Genomic DNA, 20,568 nt, shown 5'->3' on the forward strand with positions numbered 1-20,568 from the left:
GGGGCTGCACCGATCTCGTGGTGCATGAATAAGGGCCGTTGCCCGAAACGGACTTTAATTCTGTGTTTGGTACTGTATGTGCTGTACGTTACCCGTAGATTGAGTGGGTGGAGCGGTAGAATAAGTCTACATTATAGACTGCCAGTGCGCTGCGCTCATTCAGGTTAAGAACCAGGCTACAGTCTACATTATAGACTGCAAGTACACTCACCAAACGTAATAACCAGTGGCGGCTCCTGCAAAATCTCTCAAGGGGGGGCAAATGTCTGGATGATTGATAAGGATAAGGTCCACCCATGCAATGGATAAATTAACAGCTTAAGCATGTAAAGGCAACTTCACTTCTTTAATATTAATGAAAAATAAAGTGACTCTTACAATACATCTTGTTTGTTTCTATACTCACTATTAAAACAAACCACTCAAGTTTATTTTATTAAAGATTCCACTAGTTGGCCACAAATTATATTGTTGGATGAAACGTGCTTACGTATGATGACGTAAGCACGTATGATGACGTAAGCACGTTAGTGCGAGCCCTCCCGGAAGCCGTAGAGAATGCAGTGGAGCGCCCCCTGGTCGAAAAAAAACATCTTTGAATGTAAGTCTATGGGGCCACTCGGGGCGATTCTCAGCCGGAGTGAAATCGCCCAAAAAGAGGCGGTACTCCACAGAACGTGACATGACGCTGATTGGACTATATCCAGAGGCTGCAGTGACGGCTAGCGTGACTCTGTGGTTGAATGATATTGGTGGTGCGTCGCCCAATCGCCCTAATGAAGAAACCGGCCCTGGTAATAACCAGGCTACAGTCTACATTACTGTTTTTTTATTAACTTTATTTTTCTATCTACGTGACTTTACTGAAAGAACCAAAGAATATCTGTATGTATGTATGTATTGGAGTTCGATTCCCGCTCACTGCCAACACCGGTAACGATTTTTTGAACCGGTCCTGGGCCTCCCCCAATAGGTCGACTCAGCCTCAAATGAGCACCCGGTGCGGTGTGTCGTAAATATCACCACTAGGGAGACAAAGGTGGCCGAGCGTGGAGCTGGCCACCCACCCCCTCGTGTGTCGTGCCGACCTTCACAGGTGCTGCTGCTCGCTTACAGCACTTGCCCCTACAGTCGGTTAAGGCTACACGGGGGATCTTTGTACATTGAGTGCAATTCTTTCGCACCGTACGTAGCTAACCGTGCTGATAGGTGCTGGGGAAGGACAACTAAACGAAAAAAGGCAATGTTAAAAAAAAACTAATTTGTTAAGTTTAATATGTTTATCCACAGAGGTCGCCGATTCAAGTCTATTTCCCGGCACGGCAATTGAATAAATGGGGAAACGTGAAATCACTCCTCCTCTGTCAATTGCAGTAGCATTGATGGGTCCACCAGTGGACCGGCAGGTCGTGTGTGGTGGGGTAAAGTGTCTGGCCAGCGTGGAAGAGTAGGCCAAATATCGTCTTGAGGGGCTCTCTAAAACTCCTTGTGGGGGCCTTTTCACCAGCAGTGGCGTGAGCAGACACTTGCAGGACTGCTTGTATAATTTACGAGCTGTTCGTAGCGCAGCGCACTACCCACTACACTACAATGTGTTACGCTTCCACGTGCGCGGGTCACGTGATAGATTTGACGTCACAGATCACTTGCTGTGCAAACAATATATGCATTATTGTGCTCCCGCACCAAAAAAAAAACCACAAAAGTGTATTTTAATAATGTTTGCATGGTGTACAGTCTGGAAAGTACCCACATGGCAAATTTCAAGTTTGTTGCATGTCCGGAAGTACGCTAAACATTTTGAACAGACACACATAATCACAACTTTGCCTTTGATATTTATGGAGATTACAGTGTAGGTATTTGAGTTTATTCATCTAATCATCCACGATCTATTCCCTGCTGGATAAAGGCATCGCGTATCTCACGCTGTCATGTAATGTGCAGCAATTAATACAGCTCCTTGCACACGAGATCCATTCATCACTCCATCTCCCCTTCGTACGTTCTTTCTTCTTCCGCTGTCGTTGGACTCGGCCATCGGCTAGCAATTACCTTCCAACGATGTGTCCCACATAACTAACCGAGCCCACTTGATCTTCTTCACAACCAACATTGTGTATGTCCTCTAGTCCATGTTCCTGGTTCTGTCTCAATGTAACACAAAAGAGTTTTTCAGTTTTCAGTTTCATTTATTTGGTATAGCCCTGTGAGCCATTCGGCTCTTGAATCGGGTGCAAGCGCAACAAACAAAAAACAAAAACATGAACAAGGAAACATCTTAAAGTGACTATGCGCAAACAGAAAAATCCAGGAAAAAACTGCAAAGTCTTCCAGAAGAAAAAGCACCGTACACCAACGCTGTGCAAAAATCCCAGTGGGACGCAAGTCAAATAACAACAACCACAAGACAACTTAGATTAAATCCATCATTCTAACTCCGTACTACAACAAACAAACATGGCCAAACCAAAAAAACTTTTCGAAATCACCAAAATAAAGCCATAAAAGCAATGTAACAGTGATCATAGGAACTGTGACCGAAATTTCACAATAAACGACAAAAACAACATGTACCACCAAACCCTGTAGCCATAGCTGGCTGCATGAGTCACTCCACAACAGCAGGAGCATCAGAGTATCAACATTTTTCAAATGCACCTTTAAAGATCAGCACACGAAATTAAAACACAAGATCATACGTTGCAGCGGTCATCCGGAACGAAAACATCTGATTTTGGGCCATTTTAGACTTGATGTAATGCTCCATGCATTGCTTTTCTTCGACAATGAAAATGTATTTCTCTTTAACAATATCCCCAATTTCTGATCTCCGTCATCGCGGCAACGTGAGTTGAGCTTGGACAATTAGAGCCGTTAAAAATATTGTAAAAAAATATATATTTTAAATTTTTAATGATAGAATATAGTATTGTCATCAGTATGACATACCTATACCAAGTTTGCAGTCGATACGACACCGGGAATACGGTTGAAATTGAGTTACAAGATTTTTGTATACGACAACACAGAGTAAGTTAATTAAGTGTAAAAATGTTAAAAATGTTTTGGATTTTTTATGATAGAATGTCATGTTGTCATAAGTATGACATACCTATACGAAGTTTGCAGTCGATAGCACATTGGAAAGTGTGTAAAAATTGAGTTACAATATTTATTTTTTGAGGATACAACAGACGAAGTGAGTTAAAAAAAAGCGTTTAATAATAATTAAAAGGGGGGCTTGCTGTCACGTTCAGTCAGCAGACCTGTCAACCCATTCGGTTTACCCCGTATTCTTGCACAGGGAAATTGAGATTTCAGGTGTCAACGGCGCACAGCCGTTTCAACATGGGCAACAACGAAAACATAATTTATCTCTTTGTTCTAGATTTGAAGCTTTCGTGACTGCAAGGATTCATACTCTTAGGTTTTTTAGGTAAAGTCACGTAGGTACAATAAAAGTAAATAATAAAAATAATAGAAATAAAAGAATATTTTTATTATTTATTTTTACCGACGTGACTTTACCAAAAAAAACCTAAGAGTTTGTCTCTTTGTGTTTCTCCCTTGTGATGGGACTTTGTACGATGAATGTTGATATTTATATGGGCACGGGGTGACCAATAAGGTTTACATTTCTCTATAACAAGGATGGCGCTAAATAGGGGTTGCCAGGTATGCTTTCCCCGCGTTACCTACTAAATATATGAAATACAACTGTGGCAAGAATAATCAAGGTAGTTTGTATTCGTGCTCACGATTACCCAACAATCAGAAGGTATCCGCTTGCAAGCTAACCCGCGGCTGCAACCTGGAATGGATGAGAATCGATTCCGATCTAAATCAAATCGTTAAGTCGATCTAAACACGTAAGACCGCTCAGCCAATCAGCGACGAGGAACAGATGGGCGCGCGGAAACTTCCAGAAGCGTCGACCCCCCCCCTTCCGCAACCCCCCTCTCCAGCCCCGCCCACTCCCCCCCACCCCTCTCCAGCCCCGCCTACTTCCCTCACCCCAACCTCTCTCCCGCCCCGCCCACTTCCCCCACCCCACTCCAACCCCGCCCGCTCCTCCCAATCCCCCCTCCTCCTTCTCCATCCCAGCCCAATTCTCCCCCTCTCACCACTCGAACCTCTCTAACCACGCGAGATGTCTCCATTCCAACCCAATTCTCCCCCTCTTCAACCACGTGAGATGTCTCCATCCCAGCCCAATTCTCCCCCTCTCCAACCACGTGAGATGTCTCCATCCCAGCCCAATTCTCCCCCTCTCACCACTCGAACCTCTCTAACCACGCGAGGTGTCTCCATCCCAACCCAATTCTCCCCTCTCACCACTCGAACCTCTCCAACCACGTGAGATGTCTCCATCCCAGCCCAATTCTCCCCTCTCCAACCACGTGAGATGTCTCCATCTCAGCACAATTATCCCCCTCTCGCCACTCGAACCTCTCCAACCACGTGAGATGTCTCCATCCCAGCCCAATTCTCTCCCTCTCTAACCACGCGAGGTGTCTCCATCCCAACCCAATTCTCCCCCTCTCACCACTCGAACCTCTCCAACCACGTGAGATGTCTCCATCCCAGCCCAATTCTCCCCCTCTCCAACCACGTGAGATGTCTCCATCTCAGCACAATTATCCCCCTCTCGCCACTCGAACCTCTCCAACCACGTGAGATGTCTCCATCCCAGCCCAATCTCTCCCTCTCTAACCACGCGAGGTGTCTCCATCCCAACCCAATTCTCCCCCTCTCACCACTCGAACCTCTCCAACCACGTGAGATGTCTCCATCCCAGCCCAATTCTCCCCCTCTCCAACCACGTGAGATGTCTCCATCCAGCCCAATTCTCCCCCTCTCACCACTCGAACCTCTCTAACCACGCGAGGTGTCTCCATCCCAACCCAATTCTCCCCCTCTCACCACTCGAACCTCTCCAACCACGTGAGATGTCTCCATCCCAGCCCAATTCTCCCCCTCTCCAACCACGTGAGATGTCTCCATCTCAGCACAATTATCCCCCTCTCGCCACTCGAACCTCTCCAACCACGTGAGATGTCTCCATCCCAGCCCAATTCTCTCCCTCTCTAACCACGCAAGGTGTCTCCATCCCAGCCCATCCACCGGCTGTCCGGGCCACGTGACGCAGAAGCGCGAGGAGCTGTCCAGAACGCTCTCGGCTCGACCCCTGAGCCACGTGACCCCCCGCCTCCTCTCGCCCCCACCCCCCCCAACTACTGACCCCCATCAATGTTCCGCTCCCGGCCCACTTAAGAAGAATTAGAAGTTTATATTCTTTGGTTATTTCGGTAAAGTCACGTAGATAGAAAATATTTTGTATTCACAATTTTTTAATTATTTATATTATGCTATCTACGTGACTTTACAGAAAGAACCAAAGAATATGAATTCCTGCAATCACGAAATGTTTAAGTTAAAATCAGAAGTTTGTTTAACCCGAAGGCTTTCGCGACCAATGTCCATGAGAAAGGTTTTTTTGGGGGGTGGGTGGGGTTAGATCGCTTAAATATAAAATCGCCACCACGGTTTAACGACGCATATAAATTTACGCGATCTAACCCAAAACAACCTTTATTATTAATCAGAAGTTTATTTTCCGAGTACTGTAAAATCAATTGAGGGTGGCAGACAACATCAAGACCTTCCACAATGATCGAATAAAAAAACACAAATATACGTGATAATGACAGCAATTATGTTGTAAAATTAATGCACAGTTTAAATGAAAACAGAGATGACAATGGAGATGCCAGCAGACGAAACTAGGCGTTTCCAAAACCTTGGGGCAGCTGGATTCCATTCAATGCTTCTGAACCAAATTGTGTGCGAAATCAGTGAACTATTAATGATACCGTGTAAGGTTTCGCCCATTCCCTGGCGTTTATACAACAAAATAATTTAGTGGTGTACTAGCTCAGGTAACAAAACCATCTCAAAAGCGTCCGTTCATAGCACTGTGTTGAACTTTCTTCACAGCACACGTAAGCCTGAAAGCTAGTGGATAATAAGCATTGGAGTCAGTTTATTTACACGTTGGGGAATAAGAAAACAACTTGGATGAAAAAATAATAAATACCCTTTCCGGAACTAATACAGGTTCTAGATTTGAAGTTTTCGTGACTGCAAGGATTCATACTCTTTGTTTTTTTCGGTAAAGTCACGTAGCTAAAACAATTTAGTTGTTTTAATTTATTTTATTTTATTTATTGTTTTACCTACGTGACTTTACCGAAAGAACCAAAGAGTAATAATACAGGTGTTAAGATGTTCAAACACTAATCGATACCAATGCAAGGCAACAAGGGTCCCATAGATAAAATAAGCAGTTTTAAAATGTATAAGTGGTATTTTTTAATTGATATAAATATTCAAATAAACCAATCTTTATTAAAAGTGGCATGATAAATTGTTGCAGGCACATTGCATTATCCTGCTCGATCACGTGACGCTCTCAGGCAATTCGACTCCCCCCCCCCCCCCCCCGTTTCACTCCCCTCCCCCGTCTCCTAGCACCACGTGACTCTTTCCCCCGCTCTCCCTCCCCTCGGGTATCACGTGACGAGCCCCCACAACCCCCCCGCCCTTTCGTCTCTCGTCGCCAGTCGCAAGCAGCAGCGTCCGCCATGCAAGCGTCCCGTGGGCTCGCCGGTTTCCTCGCCAAAGTGCGTAAATGATCTCGCGTTCCGTCTCGGTGGTAGCGCGTACGTCTTCTGAAGGCACGCTTTCATGCTAACACGCGTCGTGGTGCCTTTAATTCGCGTTGTAACTCGTAACTGCGTTGCGTGAGGCCTAGTGATCGCCTAGCCGGCGGGCAGGCTTTTTTGAGGCCTAGCGACAGCATGGTTGGCGCGGTCAGTGGTGTTGTATCGGTCGCCTTAAAGTCTTTTTGGCAGGTTTATAACTTGAGTTGGTGCGTGCCTAGCAGCGTTTCCACGCAGCGCCGAGCTGCAAGATTTGTTGAGACCGACTTTTGAAAGCTTTAAAGAGAAATGCGATAGTTCGCTGTGCGGGTGCGTGCGATCCACGTGGTGGCGAGGGCGAGCAAAGGACCACGCGAGGGGTTTAACCTTTGCACTTTAAACTCTTGTCAAATATATTTAGTGTGCGGCCTCAGGTCCGTGGAACTCGCACCGCCACACGTGGTCGGGGGAAGGGAGTGCGGACCGGACTCGCCTGTGACCTTGGGCCATTGTGTGCCACATTTACGGCGAGGTCGGCCTCGCGGGGGTCAGCGAGCCCATGGGCCTTTCTAGAAAGACGGGGTGAAGCCCTCCCGAGGTGCATCGCACGTCCGAGCGGCGTTGATGCCTTGTTGCATAAGCTGCGCCAAGACCTAAAAGACGCAATTACACAATGGGGCTGATGTAAGAGGCCTGCAATGGGGGGCTGACTCGTCTTTCTGCGTGTAGCAGCGGCCTTGAGTCGTTCATTCACTGTGACGTAGCATATTTTAGTTGTATTTATTTCATTTGGGAGTGCTTAGTGATGCATTTAAAATTCCTGACGTGATCTATTTTTTGTGTGTTACTTTCTAGGGGCAATGGAGTTCTATGCACCAAGATGTTCTAAAAGGATTATCACGCAGGCAGTATGCGTAAGTATTACGTGAAGGGTATATTTTAAACTTTTTTGGATTTATATAATGAGCCTTATGAACTGAATTAAAAACGTCACTCATCACTGAGAAATAATTAAAATTAGTTTTTCGTTTGTACACGAAAAACATTAATACTTTAAACTCACCAAAAAGTTTCTTAATTTCAGTATAATTTTCACGATTTAAATAGACTTTAATAAAATTGACTTAAAACGTGCGTTTTTTGTCCATGGCTCAAGTGGCCTTAATTCAACCTAATGTGCCATGCCCCCATATTTACCCCCCCCCCCCCCTATATTTCAGTGGCACATTCCGTACCATGGTTCATGTAACAGAACCAGAGAAAGACGGTTGAAGTATTTTTAGGCGACAGTGCAGTTCAACATCATAGACTGGTCATATTCACCAACTTTTCTCCCAAATGTACAGTCACATCAGCGCGCCCCATCCTGCTGTGACTTTAACTTGGGAATATCAATCTGCAGACTTTGGCACGGAAAGCTGAGCTTCTCCCCTCGGTGGCCTGTACTTTAAGACTGCGACATAAAACACAATATCCGGTTTGATCAACACTGAGTGCCTTGCTTTCCATGTCGACAGGAACATGCTTTGTTAACTAGCAATGGATTTTGCAGGTCGGAGGCAATCCGCGGAGCGGTGATCGGCATCGACCTGGGCACCACCAACTCCTGCGTGGCGGTGATGGAGGGCAAGCAAGCCAAGGTGGGGCGTACGAACTTCACTGCACTGGACAAACCCACTTGAAGTTCATTGTCCGTGAAAATAATTCAGACTTTTTGTTACAAAGTATGTGAAAAACGTCACTGATAATTCTTAAAGCATAGTTTACGGTTCTAACATGAAAAACACGAGAACATGTACTTCAAATTCGATTATTTTGTGTGGAATTGTATTTTTTACAACAAAAATATCTGCACCAATAATGCAAGTTTTCTGCCCACATTTAAGTTATTGACTCAGGTGACCTTGTTCCCATCTAACCCCATGTCCCCATCTTTCAATCTCAATGCCACATTTCATAAAATGATTAATGTCAGAAGAAGATGATTGTTAAGTTTACCTTCTCGGTAGTATTTTCTGACTCCAGTGCAGTTCAACATCATAGACTGGTCAGATTCCCCAACTTTTAACCCAAATGTACAATCACAGCAGTGCTCCCCATCCTGTTGTGACTTATTTTGGGAATATAAACCTGCAGACTTTGGCACGGAAAGCTGAGCTTCTCCCCTCAGTGGCCTGTACTTTAAGACTGCAACAGAAAATATAAAAATATTCAGTGGTACAGTGGTAATACTTGTGCCTCATAAGCAAAAAGGGCCTGGATTTCATCCTGAGTCAGGCACCTATTTGTGTGGAGTTTGTTCTCCCCCTGGTGTGCATGGGTCTCCAGGTTCTCTGGTTTCCTCTCACAGCTGAAACAAATATACAGTGTAATTGGTATTGGCCAAACATCCTAAGTTGAAAGAGTACTTGCAAATCACTCTCTTGGGATTAAACAGAAACATTTCCCCTTCTGCAGAAATTTGGCAACACCATCTTAAAAGTTTTGGCCATATTCTTCTTTAGAGATGTCCTCAAACCTATTGAATAATAATTAACGGAGCGCTTTGCTTTGGTGGGGTCAGGTGCTGGAGAATGCGGAAGGCGCCCGGACGACACCATCTGTGGTGGCCTTCACCGCGGATGGCGAACGACTGGTGGGTATGCCCGCCAAGCGGCAGGCCGTCACCAACCCAAACAACACCTTCTATGCCACCAAGCGTCTCATCGGACGCCGCTTCGATGACTCCGATGTGCAGAAAGACATGTGAGTGGTGACGGTGGCACAGTAATCTCTTGGTTAACACCCTCTCTTTCTCCTTTGAAACATTCTTGCTTTGACACTTCTGCCAGTTTGCACCTTGCTGCTTATCTGGAAAATTTAGAATCATCCAGGTGTTTCACTTTGCATAGAAACTTTAATGGTTAGTCCAGTAGATATTTTGTTTTTTGATTATTAGATGAACAACTAGTTAAAGATAGGCACTGCACATAGATAAAGATTGCCCATAGCACAGAGGCACTGCACTTACAGAGTGGCATAAATTAAATAACTTGACACGTTTATCATGAATATTGCTTTTATCACAGAATTAGCATTTTTGGCAATGGGTCGATTTTGAAGGTTTATTGTCAAAAAATTTCACAACCATTATTTACACGTCTCTTATTAGAGGCAGTAACTAATAAAGTGCTAGTTCCTTGTGCGAGGTTGAAAGTTATCTATTTGGTTGTGCTCTGCAGGAGTAACTTATCGTACAAGATAGTACGGGCGTCCAATGGGGATGCTTGGGTGGAGGCCCACGGGAAGGTGTACTCTCCCAGTCAAATCGGGGCCTTTGTGCTCTTGAAGATGAAAGAGACCGCTGGTTAGTAGTGCACATTTTACACGATAACACGTGCATGCTGCAGTGGTTCATTGATTATGCAGTGTGTTGGCATAGTTATGTTTTATGTCGTTAGCCTTAAATTCATAGCAGATGCATGACTTTCAAATTCTCTGAGGCTCATGTGACCATCTGTGGTTTGTTTTTTCAATGCAGAAAACTTCATGGGAACGTCCGTGAAGAATGCAGTGATAACAGTGCCAGCATACTTCAATGACTCGCAGAGGCAGGTGAGCGATGAAGTGTTATTATGTTATTTTGGTTATCAGCACCTACAATTCACAGTACAATCAATACCTGATTGTCCAGGGTAATGGAAGGTGGCGTGGGGAGGTTCTTCAGATAAAACAAGAACATGGTTAATGTGAAACATGTGCGAATTAAGCTATAAACCACATGTATTGTTTACCTAGAATTTGTCAATTGTTTTTGTTATTTCTGAAATCAATTTACTTGCAGCCATATTTTCAGTCATGTGGGCATTGAGTCACTGACCCTCAACGAGTAAAGAGCAGCGAATAAACCAGCGTGCCTGTAGGCTTTTGTCAGTAAAAAAAAATTAACCGCAGTTACTTCCCCCATAGATAATTGAGAGTTATCAAATCTTTCCATGTGCTCAAAAGTTGTATGTGTGTTGTGGTGTGTGTTATGGTCTGTCAGGCAACAAAAGATGCTGGACAAATCTCTGGTCTGAACGTTCTGAGGGTGATCAATGAGCCAACTGCAGCTGCCCTCGCCTACGGTTTGGACAAGGCGGATGACAAAGTGTAAGAAAATGACGACGCCACTGGCCTCTTCGCTTCCCAACTAGGCACAGTCGCGTCGATTTTTGAACGACGTCTTTCCCTTGCCTGTGCAATGATGATATATTGACACAGCATTCCAAATAAACACAATTTTTGTGGAATATTTACAGTTAATGCTGAGCGCAGGCAAGGAGGGATTGTCCAGGACTCGGTGTGGTGCAAGGTTGTGTTTAGCCACAGAGGATTGTGGAGTTGTAAGGCCATTTACACTATAAACAACTTGGTTGTACAGAGATGGCTTAAAGTGGCATCTGGCACGCTCTGTAACCATGACTATAATCCATAATATGTGCAAAGTCACTGTGAAATCTACATCGCCACTTGGAAATGAGATGGAATCTCACTTGACTTGTTTGCTCATTCTAGATTGACAGATAACCTTATGAGACCAGAAGTCTCTGCTTCAAGGGAGACTTGCATTTATATAACTGGCAAAATAACAAACTAATTTAAATGTGTAAACGCACAAGAACAACTGCAAAATCTAGCAGTAGGAATCAAACTTCTAACCAGGTTTCTATTAATACGGACTATTGGTCTCATAGCGTACTGTTTTACGTAAAAGTCGTATATGATTGTAAATGGAAAATTTTTAATATTTCATATATGGAAACATCCTCAGCTCTATTGTAATATATAATGAAATTTTAATTTATATAGCATATAAAAGATTCAGATGTTGTACATGGCAACCTGTCTCTCAAGGAAAAAAAGTAAAATGGAAAATATAAAAAAGTAACTAAATCACAAAGCCATCACACGTTTGGCAGATTAAACACCTGCACGGTCATGTTAATGAGTTCCTCCTGCACGCTTCTGCTGCTCCAGCATTGCCGTGTACGACTTGGGAGGAGGCACCTTCGACATCTCCATCCTGGAGATCCAGAAGGGGGTGTTTGAGGTGAAGTCGACCAATGGAGACACCTTCCTGGGTGGTGAGGACTTCGACAACGCCCTGCTCAAGTACATTGTTAAGGAGTTCAAACGCGAGGTGAGTTCCCCCCCCCCTCATCAACACCTCATTACGCGTTCCTATGAGTCACTGCTTCATGTCTCACTGAATATTGTTTGGGTCACTGGTAGAGTAGGCTTGTGACTAGTGGTCACGTTCCATCTCACAACCTCCGATCTGCGGCAGGTGTGGCCCCCTTGTCAAGTCCGTCTCTCGAACCAGACCGGACAAATGTTGCTTTTCTGTCAGCTCCTGCCATCTGGAATTAACTTCCTCTCTCACAACGCATGAAGACTTTTCTCAAATGTGGCTCACCTGGTACGGGGATATACTTTGAGGGTCCCCGATTCTGATAACTGCTCTGCTTGAGGATTCATTCAAGTGTCTTGGGATGCAGCTGCATTTTCTTTCGGTGATTTTATTAATTTAATTTCTTGTTTGTCTTGAATTGTGTGTGTGTGCGCGGTGCAGTCTGGTGTGGACCTCACCAAAGACAGCATGGCCCTGCAACGTGTGCGGGAGGCAGCCGAGAAGGCCAAGTGTGAGCTCTCCTCCTCTCTGCAGGTACTGCACACTGGGTGGAAACATCACACCACCTAATGTATAGCAGCAGTAGAACACATTCCTGCGGAGGGAGCTGGTAGGAACGTTGGGTTGCTCGGTCAATGGCCAGGTTCAACGGCGGCGTGGTGTGTTCCGCAAATATGCCCGACTGTGAGGGCGGGCACAAGCCGGCGTGAGTAGGTTAAACGTTGAGTTTTATAAGGGCACCACGGGGTGACCAGCCCCTCCCCACCCAGCCCCACCCCTCCCACCCCCACCCTCCCCACCCAGCCCCTCCCCACCCAGCCCCACCCCTCCCATTTTTGGATGCACGACGGGCTGGTGGAACCACGTGGTTTTTACCAGTATCACAGAGTTATTTTCATCGACTGCTTTCTCAGCGATGGTTCTGGGATATCGTTCAATATTAAATGTTTCATTCAGGTTTTTTTGGAGTGGAAATATAATTCAGTAAAGTTGATGGCAAAGCATTTGAAATTCAAATTTTTTTTATGTAGTGGTTTGTTCAGCATGTTTGTCGATTACATCCACAAGCTATATTTTGAGATCTTAAATTCAATCATTTCTTAATTAATTGTTTTGGAATATTTACCAAAGTTTTCACCCACATAATTAAATAACTCTTCACACATTGGATGCAACAAGCCCAGAATCGTACGGTCACTGCTGCATGCTCCGTTGTGCGGTGACATTCAGTTTTGGAAATATTCACTTGCAGCTTCAAATCTAGAAAGGAAACTGAGTTCACTATTCGGTGGCCTGTGCTTTGAACTTGCTACAGAATATATTTTTATCCCTCAAAAGTAAACCACTATTCAGGACAATATATAAAACGGGGTGGAAGTGAGGTGGTGCTTTCGTTAGCGCAGTGAGCTATGAACCCGGCCACCTATGTTGCATGGAGGCCGTCATCCAGTGTTGTCAAATTCGTATAAGTTTTTATCAAAATAAGCTAATTTTCAGCACTTTGTAATTATTGATATGAATGTTAGACCCAATAAACTGGCATCTTATACATCTACTTGCCTAGGTTTTTTATCCCCGGCTGCATTTATGAAACTTGTGCCGCCTACCTTTCGCAGACTGACATCAACCTGCCGTACCTGACGATGGACTCATCGGGCCCCAAGCATCTCAACATGAAGCTGACGCGGTCGCAGTTTGAGAACATTGTGGGCGATCTGATCCGCAAGACCATCGCTCCCTGCCAGAAGGCCCTGCAGGACGGCGAGGTGGCCAAGTCTGACATCGGCGATGTCATCCTTGTTGGTGGCATGACCCGCATGCCCAAGGTATGGTCCGCTGCAGGGTCTTGCATTAATAACCACAAGTGAGACCATAGTTGAAAGTTTTTTTCCCCCATTGCAATGTGTGTGTGTGTGAAACCTTGGTCATCAATGCAGAACGTAGAAGAAAGATCTCAGCTTTTGAACTGTAGTACTGAAGAGAAGACTTGCGTATCCCATGGACAGCATTAAGAATCAATTAAAGTACTACAGGGGATTGGTGAAACGGCCAGAGCATATGCCTTAATAGACGGACGAAAACTAAATATATTGGACACCACTAAGCATGATAGGGAAAATCTTGATTACCTTGATGTTTATATTTCAGCAGTACAACAATAGACTTTTCCTGCATTTCCTTTTGCTTCCCACAACACAGCCCCCTAAGTACTTGGTTTAATTCCCGCTACGACAACGCAAAGTAGGCAACGTTATGACGATTGTTGTGTAGTGACTGCGAACGTAGATGACACTAACCGCTGGTTTGTCGTACGCATCTGCCCACCACGTCCACCCTCCCCCCCCCCCCACCCTTTCGCTTGCCGTTCATTCTCCCCGCTGCAGGTCCAGCAGACGGTGCAGGAGGTGTTTGGTCGCGCGCCCAGCAAGGCGGTGAACCCAGACGAGGCGGTGGCGATCGGCGCCGCTATCCAGGGCGGCGTCTTGGCGGGCGATGTCACGGACGTGCTGCTGCTCGACGTAACTCCCCTCTCGCTGGGCATCGAGACCCTGGGTGGCGTCTTCACCAAGCTCATCAACCGCAACACGACCATCCCCACCAAGAAGTCACAGGTGTGAATGTTTGCAAAAGAAATGGCACTTAAACTTCGAGTTGTCGTGCTTGCATCGTGATGTGTGTTTAAGCACTTGCTGTTCAAACCCCCAATATCAATAGATAGAAACGCCTGCTATCCACTATCTTCACAGATAATGATGTCTTCATAAAGCGGTGGTAAATCTCATCCTGTTAGCATTAGACCGGAGATTGTTGTGCAGATATTATAGAAGTTATATTTGGAGATTAACGCATTTATTAAAATCCACTGTTTTGTGTCTCCCTCAGTGGTGTGGCTAAAGGGGCGTTTTTCTCTATACGGAAGACGGTTAATGTTAAAATATCTAAAATTACGGAAATACGTCTGCCCCGCAAAGGAATATACCAAAGCTTGCAATGCCGTTTGTGCAGTGATGATTTAAACGATACAGCATTCCGAAAAAAAATGTGGAAAACCAACAGGGTTATTCTGAGCACAAACTATGGCATAACTTAAAAAAAAAGATCTCTCAAGAGGCATCATCTTTGCCGAGGTGCATTGTCGATGTGACAGCTTCATGTGGAACGTACCCTTTTTGTTGCAGGTGTTCTCTACTGCCGCCGACGGACAGACCCAGGTGGAGATCAAAGTGTTCCAGGGTGAACGCGAGATGGCCGGTGACAACAAGAATCTGGGACAATTCACTCTGGTACAGACACGATGACCCAAAAAACTCAATGAAGATAAATGTGAAAAATATTAATGTAGTAAATGAAGTCGATTGGATTTCCCCTCTCGCTTTTGTTTCTTACAAATTGTATTCTGTTGGAATAACTTGGAACCGGTTGCATTTTGAGTTTCTCTAGAAGATATGCCTCTTAATGCGAGATCGTTCCTGATTGAATTTGGAGTAGTGAGTGGCAAATCTCAGGTATCCTATGTACATTGGCTCCTGGACTCTGTATAAAATGGTTAAACTGAAGGCTTGTTTAGTATGGGTAAATACAATTTGGTGTGCTGCTCATTAGGGTGGTTTATGACACAAGGGCGTGCAGCCAGCACAGCTAACTGCATATAAGTACCCCTAGATACAACTGCTGAAGTGCTGGCATCTTGTTTACAAGGTCTCTGTGGAGGAACATTATACCTCTGACTAAGCAGATGACACAGAATAATAAAATGTCATTGGTAACTGATACAGCTATTTTCCTTCCTTCTGGCTGCGCTTGCCTTGGCAATGGAGAAGTAAGCCTTTCTATAGCATCGTCTATTTTTAAATATAAGGGCACGCAATGGACTTGACTCCCAATAGCACCGGGAAAGTAAATGGGTCGTGTCTTGTTTTGCTTCCGATGGCTTAGGTGGGCGTCCCACCAGCCCCGCGCGGGGTACCCCAGATCGAAGTGACCTTCGACATCGACGCCAACGGCATCGTGCACGTATCCGCCAAGGACAAGGGCACGGGACGCGAGCAGCAGAGTGAGTTTACCGTCTAAACAGTGCGTGGGGGGCGGTGAGACGGGGGAGGCCATGACAGTGTGGGGTGATGGGCGGTTGGTGGAGACTGGGTCGTACGCGCAGACCTTTACACAGGCCATCTTCTACGCTGAGAAGGGTCATTTGTCAGTCTGAGGTGTCTGTCGGTCACAACACTCATTTTTGTCAACTGTCGAGTGGGTTAATTTTGACTGTAAAGAAACCGATCTATCGTAGTGATGATGTACTAAGTAGAATCCATGACATTTGACCTACAGCTAAAAATAACACGACTGAATATTTTTTCACTGTGCTAAACTTATGGTGTTTTAGAAATTTCGAAACTTTTTAGATGGGCGTTGAGAATAGCAAAATAAACGACAGATGTGACACTTTCCAGTTATAGCAGCTAAATATTTCATGATAGCAATCCCCTTACTGTTGCCATGTGTGGTTGTGCCTGCAGTTGTCATCCAGTCATCTGGTGGCCTCAGCAAGGATGAGATTGAGAACATGGTCAAGAACGCAGAGAAGTACGCGGAAGAGGACCGGAGGAGAAAGGTGCGTAAAGGATTCGGATTATTTTTGCGTTAATTAATTTCGCCCAGTGTTTTACCGAGACCTCGTAACTCCTCAAGCTCTGGGAACTCGACAATGATGTTTAATATTTTTCGTCAACAGACTTTGAATTGTATGGTGAGCGTTAATCTCGACTGAGTCTTGTTCCCCTGTGCCTGTGGTGCACCCAGCCCAAAACATTTTGGAGGAGGCAAATAGTTTTCTTACCAAGAGTACTAATTTGTAAATAAGTTTTTTTTACTTTTAGGTTTTCCTGAAACCCCAACGCTAGAATCATGTTTGAATGTACAGTCATAGCCAGATTTATGTTTTCCCCTTTTCCATCGTTTCGCAAGTACGTCACTTTATTAATTCTGCTGTCCGATTTGTGTCCCTCAATCCCACCCATCGCTGACAGCATCTGTCCTTTCTTGTATCTGTCGTCTACCCTGTAAAATGCTTTGACGTTTCGATATTCGTCATCGCATATTTCAGGAAGGCAATCCCTGACGCGAACTGGGGTATGATTTTATATTACAACAATACAGCCTTGAAAAATCACGATGGTCTTGCGTAAAAATGTGCGAGTGCCCCTGTCCGTTGATGCTCGTTCAAGTGTGGCGTGCTCGATGATGTCACTGCTGCCCTTGGTGATGGCGCGTGTGGTCGTCGTGTCCTTGCAGGATCGTGTGGAGGCCGTGAACCAGGCGGAAGGCATCGTCCATGACATCGAGAGCAAGATGGAGGAGTTTAAAGATCAGCTTCCAGCTGATGAGGTATTCTTCACAATACTGTATTGTGTATCATTTCTTAATTGCTTTGAATTGCCTAAGTTTTCACCGTAATAATTGAATCACTCTTTAGATTGGACGCAAATCCCAAAATCGTATGGTCACTGCAGCACGCTCAGTTGTGCGGTGACAGTCACTTTTGGGAATACTCACGTGCAGTCATTGACAAAGGAAACTGAGTTCACTCCTTGGTGGCCTGTACTTTGAACCTGCTACAGAGTACATTTTCGAGTAATGCAATGTGCATTCAGCAATATGTAAAGTGGGGTGGAGTAGTGGCACGTTGCGAGGTGTGCCCTGTATTGTGAATTTGGCCATGTCCGTTGGATTCTCGACCACGCCTAACATCAGTGGCGTGTATCTGAGCTGATCTTTGACATGTCTCCCCCGCACCAACCACCATCTACATTTTTTCTCGGAACCCTTTGCTGTCAAAAACATATCCCTGTAAAACATACCTCGGTAAATATATACCATGGTTAACCCGTACAGCCTTGGTTCTGCTTAACCTTAGAGATTTGCCACATTCTGGGCGATTTGGTTTTTGTCAAAGCATGGAAAGTTCTATCTAAAGTTATTTTTTGGACACTTATTTGTTTAGTGAATACTCTTTTCATGTGAATTTCACACAAAGCACCAGATACACAAGAAAAATAATAACGGGGGAGTGATGGCCCCACATCTTTGGAGCCTAAGGCCTGGGTAATATGGTTTAACATGTGTAACTATATTCTTCGTTCTTTCGGTAAAGTCACGTAGAAGGGAAATAATAAAATTATAAAAATATAAAAAATCTCACGACGTTTCGACTGCAACACAAGCAAATGCACAAGAAAAATGTGTAACTAGTCGTCACGGGTTCACCGCGATCATAACGAAATGGCCAGGTAGCTGCAGCGTTTGTTTCCCTGGACATGGCTTACATTGCTGGAACTTGCAGGGGAACACGTATGTTGAACTTTTTTCTCACCGTACGTAGCCAACCCTGATTATCGGAGGACGTAGCTGCATTTGCCCTCCCCCCACTGAGAACCATATTCCCAAATGATGGCGTATGTCTTGCTAACACACCTGTCGTCTCCCACACGTCTCTGCGTGATCCAGTGCACCAAGCTGAAGGAGGAGATCGCAAAGGTGCGGGAGCTGCTTACGCGGAAGGACACCGAGACGGGCGAGGCCATCAAGCAGGCGGCCTCCACCCTGCAGCAGTCCTCGCTCAAGCTGTTCGAGATGGCCTACAAGAAGGCAAGTCGCTTCGCACACACCTCTCGTCCGCTTTGAGTGGTGACATTCCGTGTGTTGAATATTGCAATCGCTGCTTTTTGAATGCATTTCTTGGGTAACAGATGCATTCATCAATCGCTGTGAAACTGATTTGTTATGCTCACGGTACATGCAACTAATTATGCGCGTGAGAATAGCTATCGACGACTTATGAAAAATTTAAATTTCATCATGCAAATGTTACATTTAGAATAATACTGTACAAATGATACAGAACAAGAAGTGGGACAAATTAGATGGTAAAAATTAGACAAATCTATTCATCAAATCTATCCTGGATGGTGTTTGACAATTTATCAAATTGCCGCTAGAGTTGACCCATTGCTCGGCCACTAACCATGTTTAAATCCTTGCGCTACAGATGGCATCAGAGAGGGAAGCTGGAGGAAGTGGCAGCGGCGGCAGCAGCGGTGGCAGCAGCGGGCAGCAGCAGCGGCGGCAGCAGCGGCAGCAGCGGTGGCAGCCAAGAGGAGAAGAAAGAAGACAAGCAGTAACGCCAGTCAAACGCACGGATTACAATATTGGCGTTTGACTATGGACACCGGAACCCCCCCCCCCCACACACCGTTGTGTAGCGTTACGAAAATATAATTCCACTTGAGATTCATTCATTACGTGAGAGTTGGTGAGCAGATGGGGACAGATGGTCACTTAACAGTGTTGTGGAAACGCAAGCCGCTTGCGTAACTACAGCACTAATGATAAAAAAAGTACACGGCAGGCAACTTATTCCGCTGTTTATTTTCATTTTAAATTGACAGCATTTGTGATTGCACAGTCATTTCTATGGCCCGTTTCAGAGAAGAAAAAAGAGAAATATAATTTATTTTGCTGGCTTTTTTTACCGACGCATGTTTTGTGGCTAAAGCAAGGGGGGAAGGCGCAGGGAGGACGCTAGTTTTTGAAGGCGCTTACACACTGATGCTGGCTGCTGTATAGTATATATCTGCAAATCATTGGACTTATCTACAGCTTGCGCTTGTGATTGGGGCACTGTTGGCGATGTGGAAGTGAGTGGAGGGAGAAGGGTATTAAATGGCCTTGTATTTACTGGTAGTAGGTCTGTGCTCTGTACAGAGTTAGATAATTTTTTTAAGTGTATTGTTGGTGTCTGCTACATTACTGCCTATTATTGAGGCAATACTGTATCCCAACGCACTTGTACGTTTCAATGTGATTACAAAATAAAGGTGATGCATCGTGTTATGAGCACCACATCGTCTCTTGTAATAAAAGTTGTGCAGGGTGAAAATTGTGTATCAGTATTTTATTGTGCAAATCTGTGCGCCTATCAAATCAAAATAAAATTGGCGTTTACAACCCTTTTGTCAATACACTGATGATCAGGGGCTTCACACTATGTAGATAATGGTGTTAATGCCTCACCACGACCCTCGTCTGCGTGTTGAAGGTGGGGAAAGATGCAGGGGCATAGAGGTACAATGCATATTTTTCTCTGCAGTCATTCCTCGATCTGAGTATAATACACTAGAGGTTTGCACAAAATATTCCATATCACACTTGAGCATGATGCACAGACCTTGCACCGAAGTATAGGATGCAAACTGGGATATGCCTGCTAATGACCGATACAGCAGTTTAATATTTTTGTTCCAAGTGGACGTTCTTGTCCGGCACGAGAAGCGCTTTGGGAAGTCCGTGCGAAGCAATACCCGACATTGGATGTGGACAATCGAACACGAGATTTAATTGCAAATTGGCATTGCAAGTTATCACGATTTAACAATTCCATTTAAGAACCCTCTGACGACTGAGATCCGACCATGTCCGTCCAGTGCTCGCTGAACTGCATTGATTTCTGGTTTTTGAACGAATATAGAAGGTCGCACTCAATACACACAGTGCTTGCCACAAATGAACCAAAGTACATTGCTGGTCTCGTCAAGGACCGGTCATCCTCGCAGCGGCCTTTAGCTCTTCATCGAACAAACACGGTCACTGCATCACGTGCTTTCAGATGCGCTTCTGCGGCCGTCTGGAACGCTCTTCCGACAGGAAGTCACTGGA

The 20,568-nt window shown here is 45.0% G+C and overlaps 1 protein-coding gene across 1 annotated transcript; it reads left to right on the forward strand.

The window, feature by feature from the left end:
• Nucleotides 1-6,582: 6,582 nt before the first annotated feature.
• LOC133343407 (stress-70 protein, mitochondrial-like) lies at nucleotides 6,583-19,743 on the forward strand. The gene is given in 18 exon segments (XM_061552989.1): nucleotides 6,583-6,686; nucleotides 7,560-7,618; nucleotides 8,257-8,344; nucleotides 9,268-9,449; nucleotides 9,926-10,050; nucleotides 10,225-10,298; nucleotides 10,729-10,835; nucleotides 11,703-11,865; nucleotides 12,298-12,390; nucleotides 13,473-13,682; nucleotides 14,241-14,468; nucleotides 15,036-15,140; nucleotides 15,793-15,910; nucleotides 16,374-16,468; nucleotides 17,149-17,241; nucleotides 18,361-18,501; nucleotides 18,902-18,958; nucleotides 18,960-19,743. Coding segments are annotated over 18 exon segments (2,052 nt in total). The 5' UTR covers nucleotides 6,583-6,647; the 3' UTR covers nucleotides 19,035-19,743.
• The last annotated feature ends 825 nt before the right edge of the window (nucleotides 19,744-20,568 follow it).

The sequence above is a fragment of the Lethenteron reissneri genome, chromosome 17 (assembly GCF_015708825.2).
Source record: "Lethenteron reissneri isolate LAM-NWPU_2019-01 chromosome 17, ASM1570882v1, whole genome shotgun sequence".
Taxonomy (NCBI): domain Eukaryota; kingdom Metazoa; phylum Chordata; class Hyperoartia; order Petromyzontiformes; family Petromyzontidae; genus Lethenteron; species Lethenteron reissneri.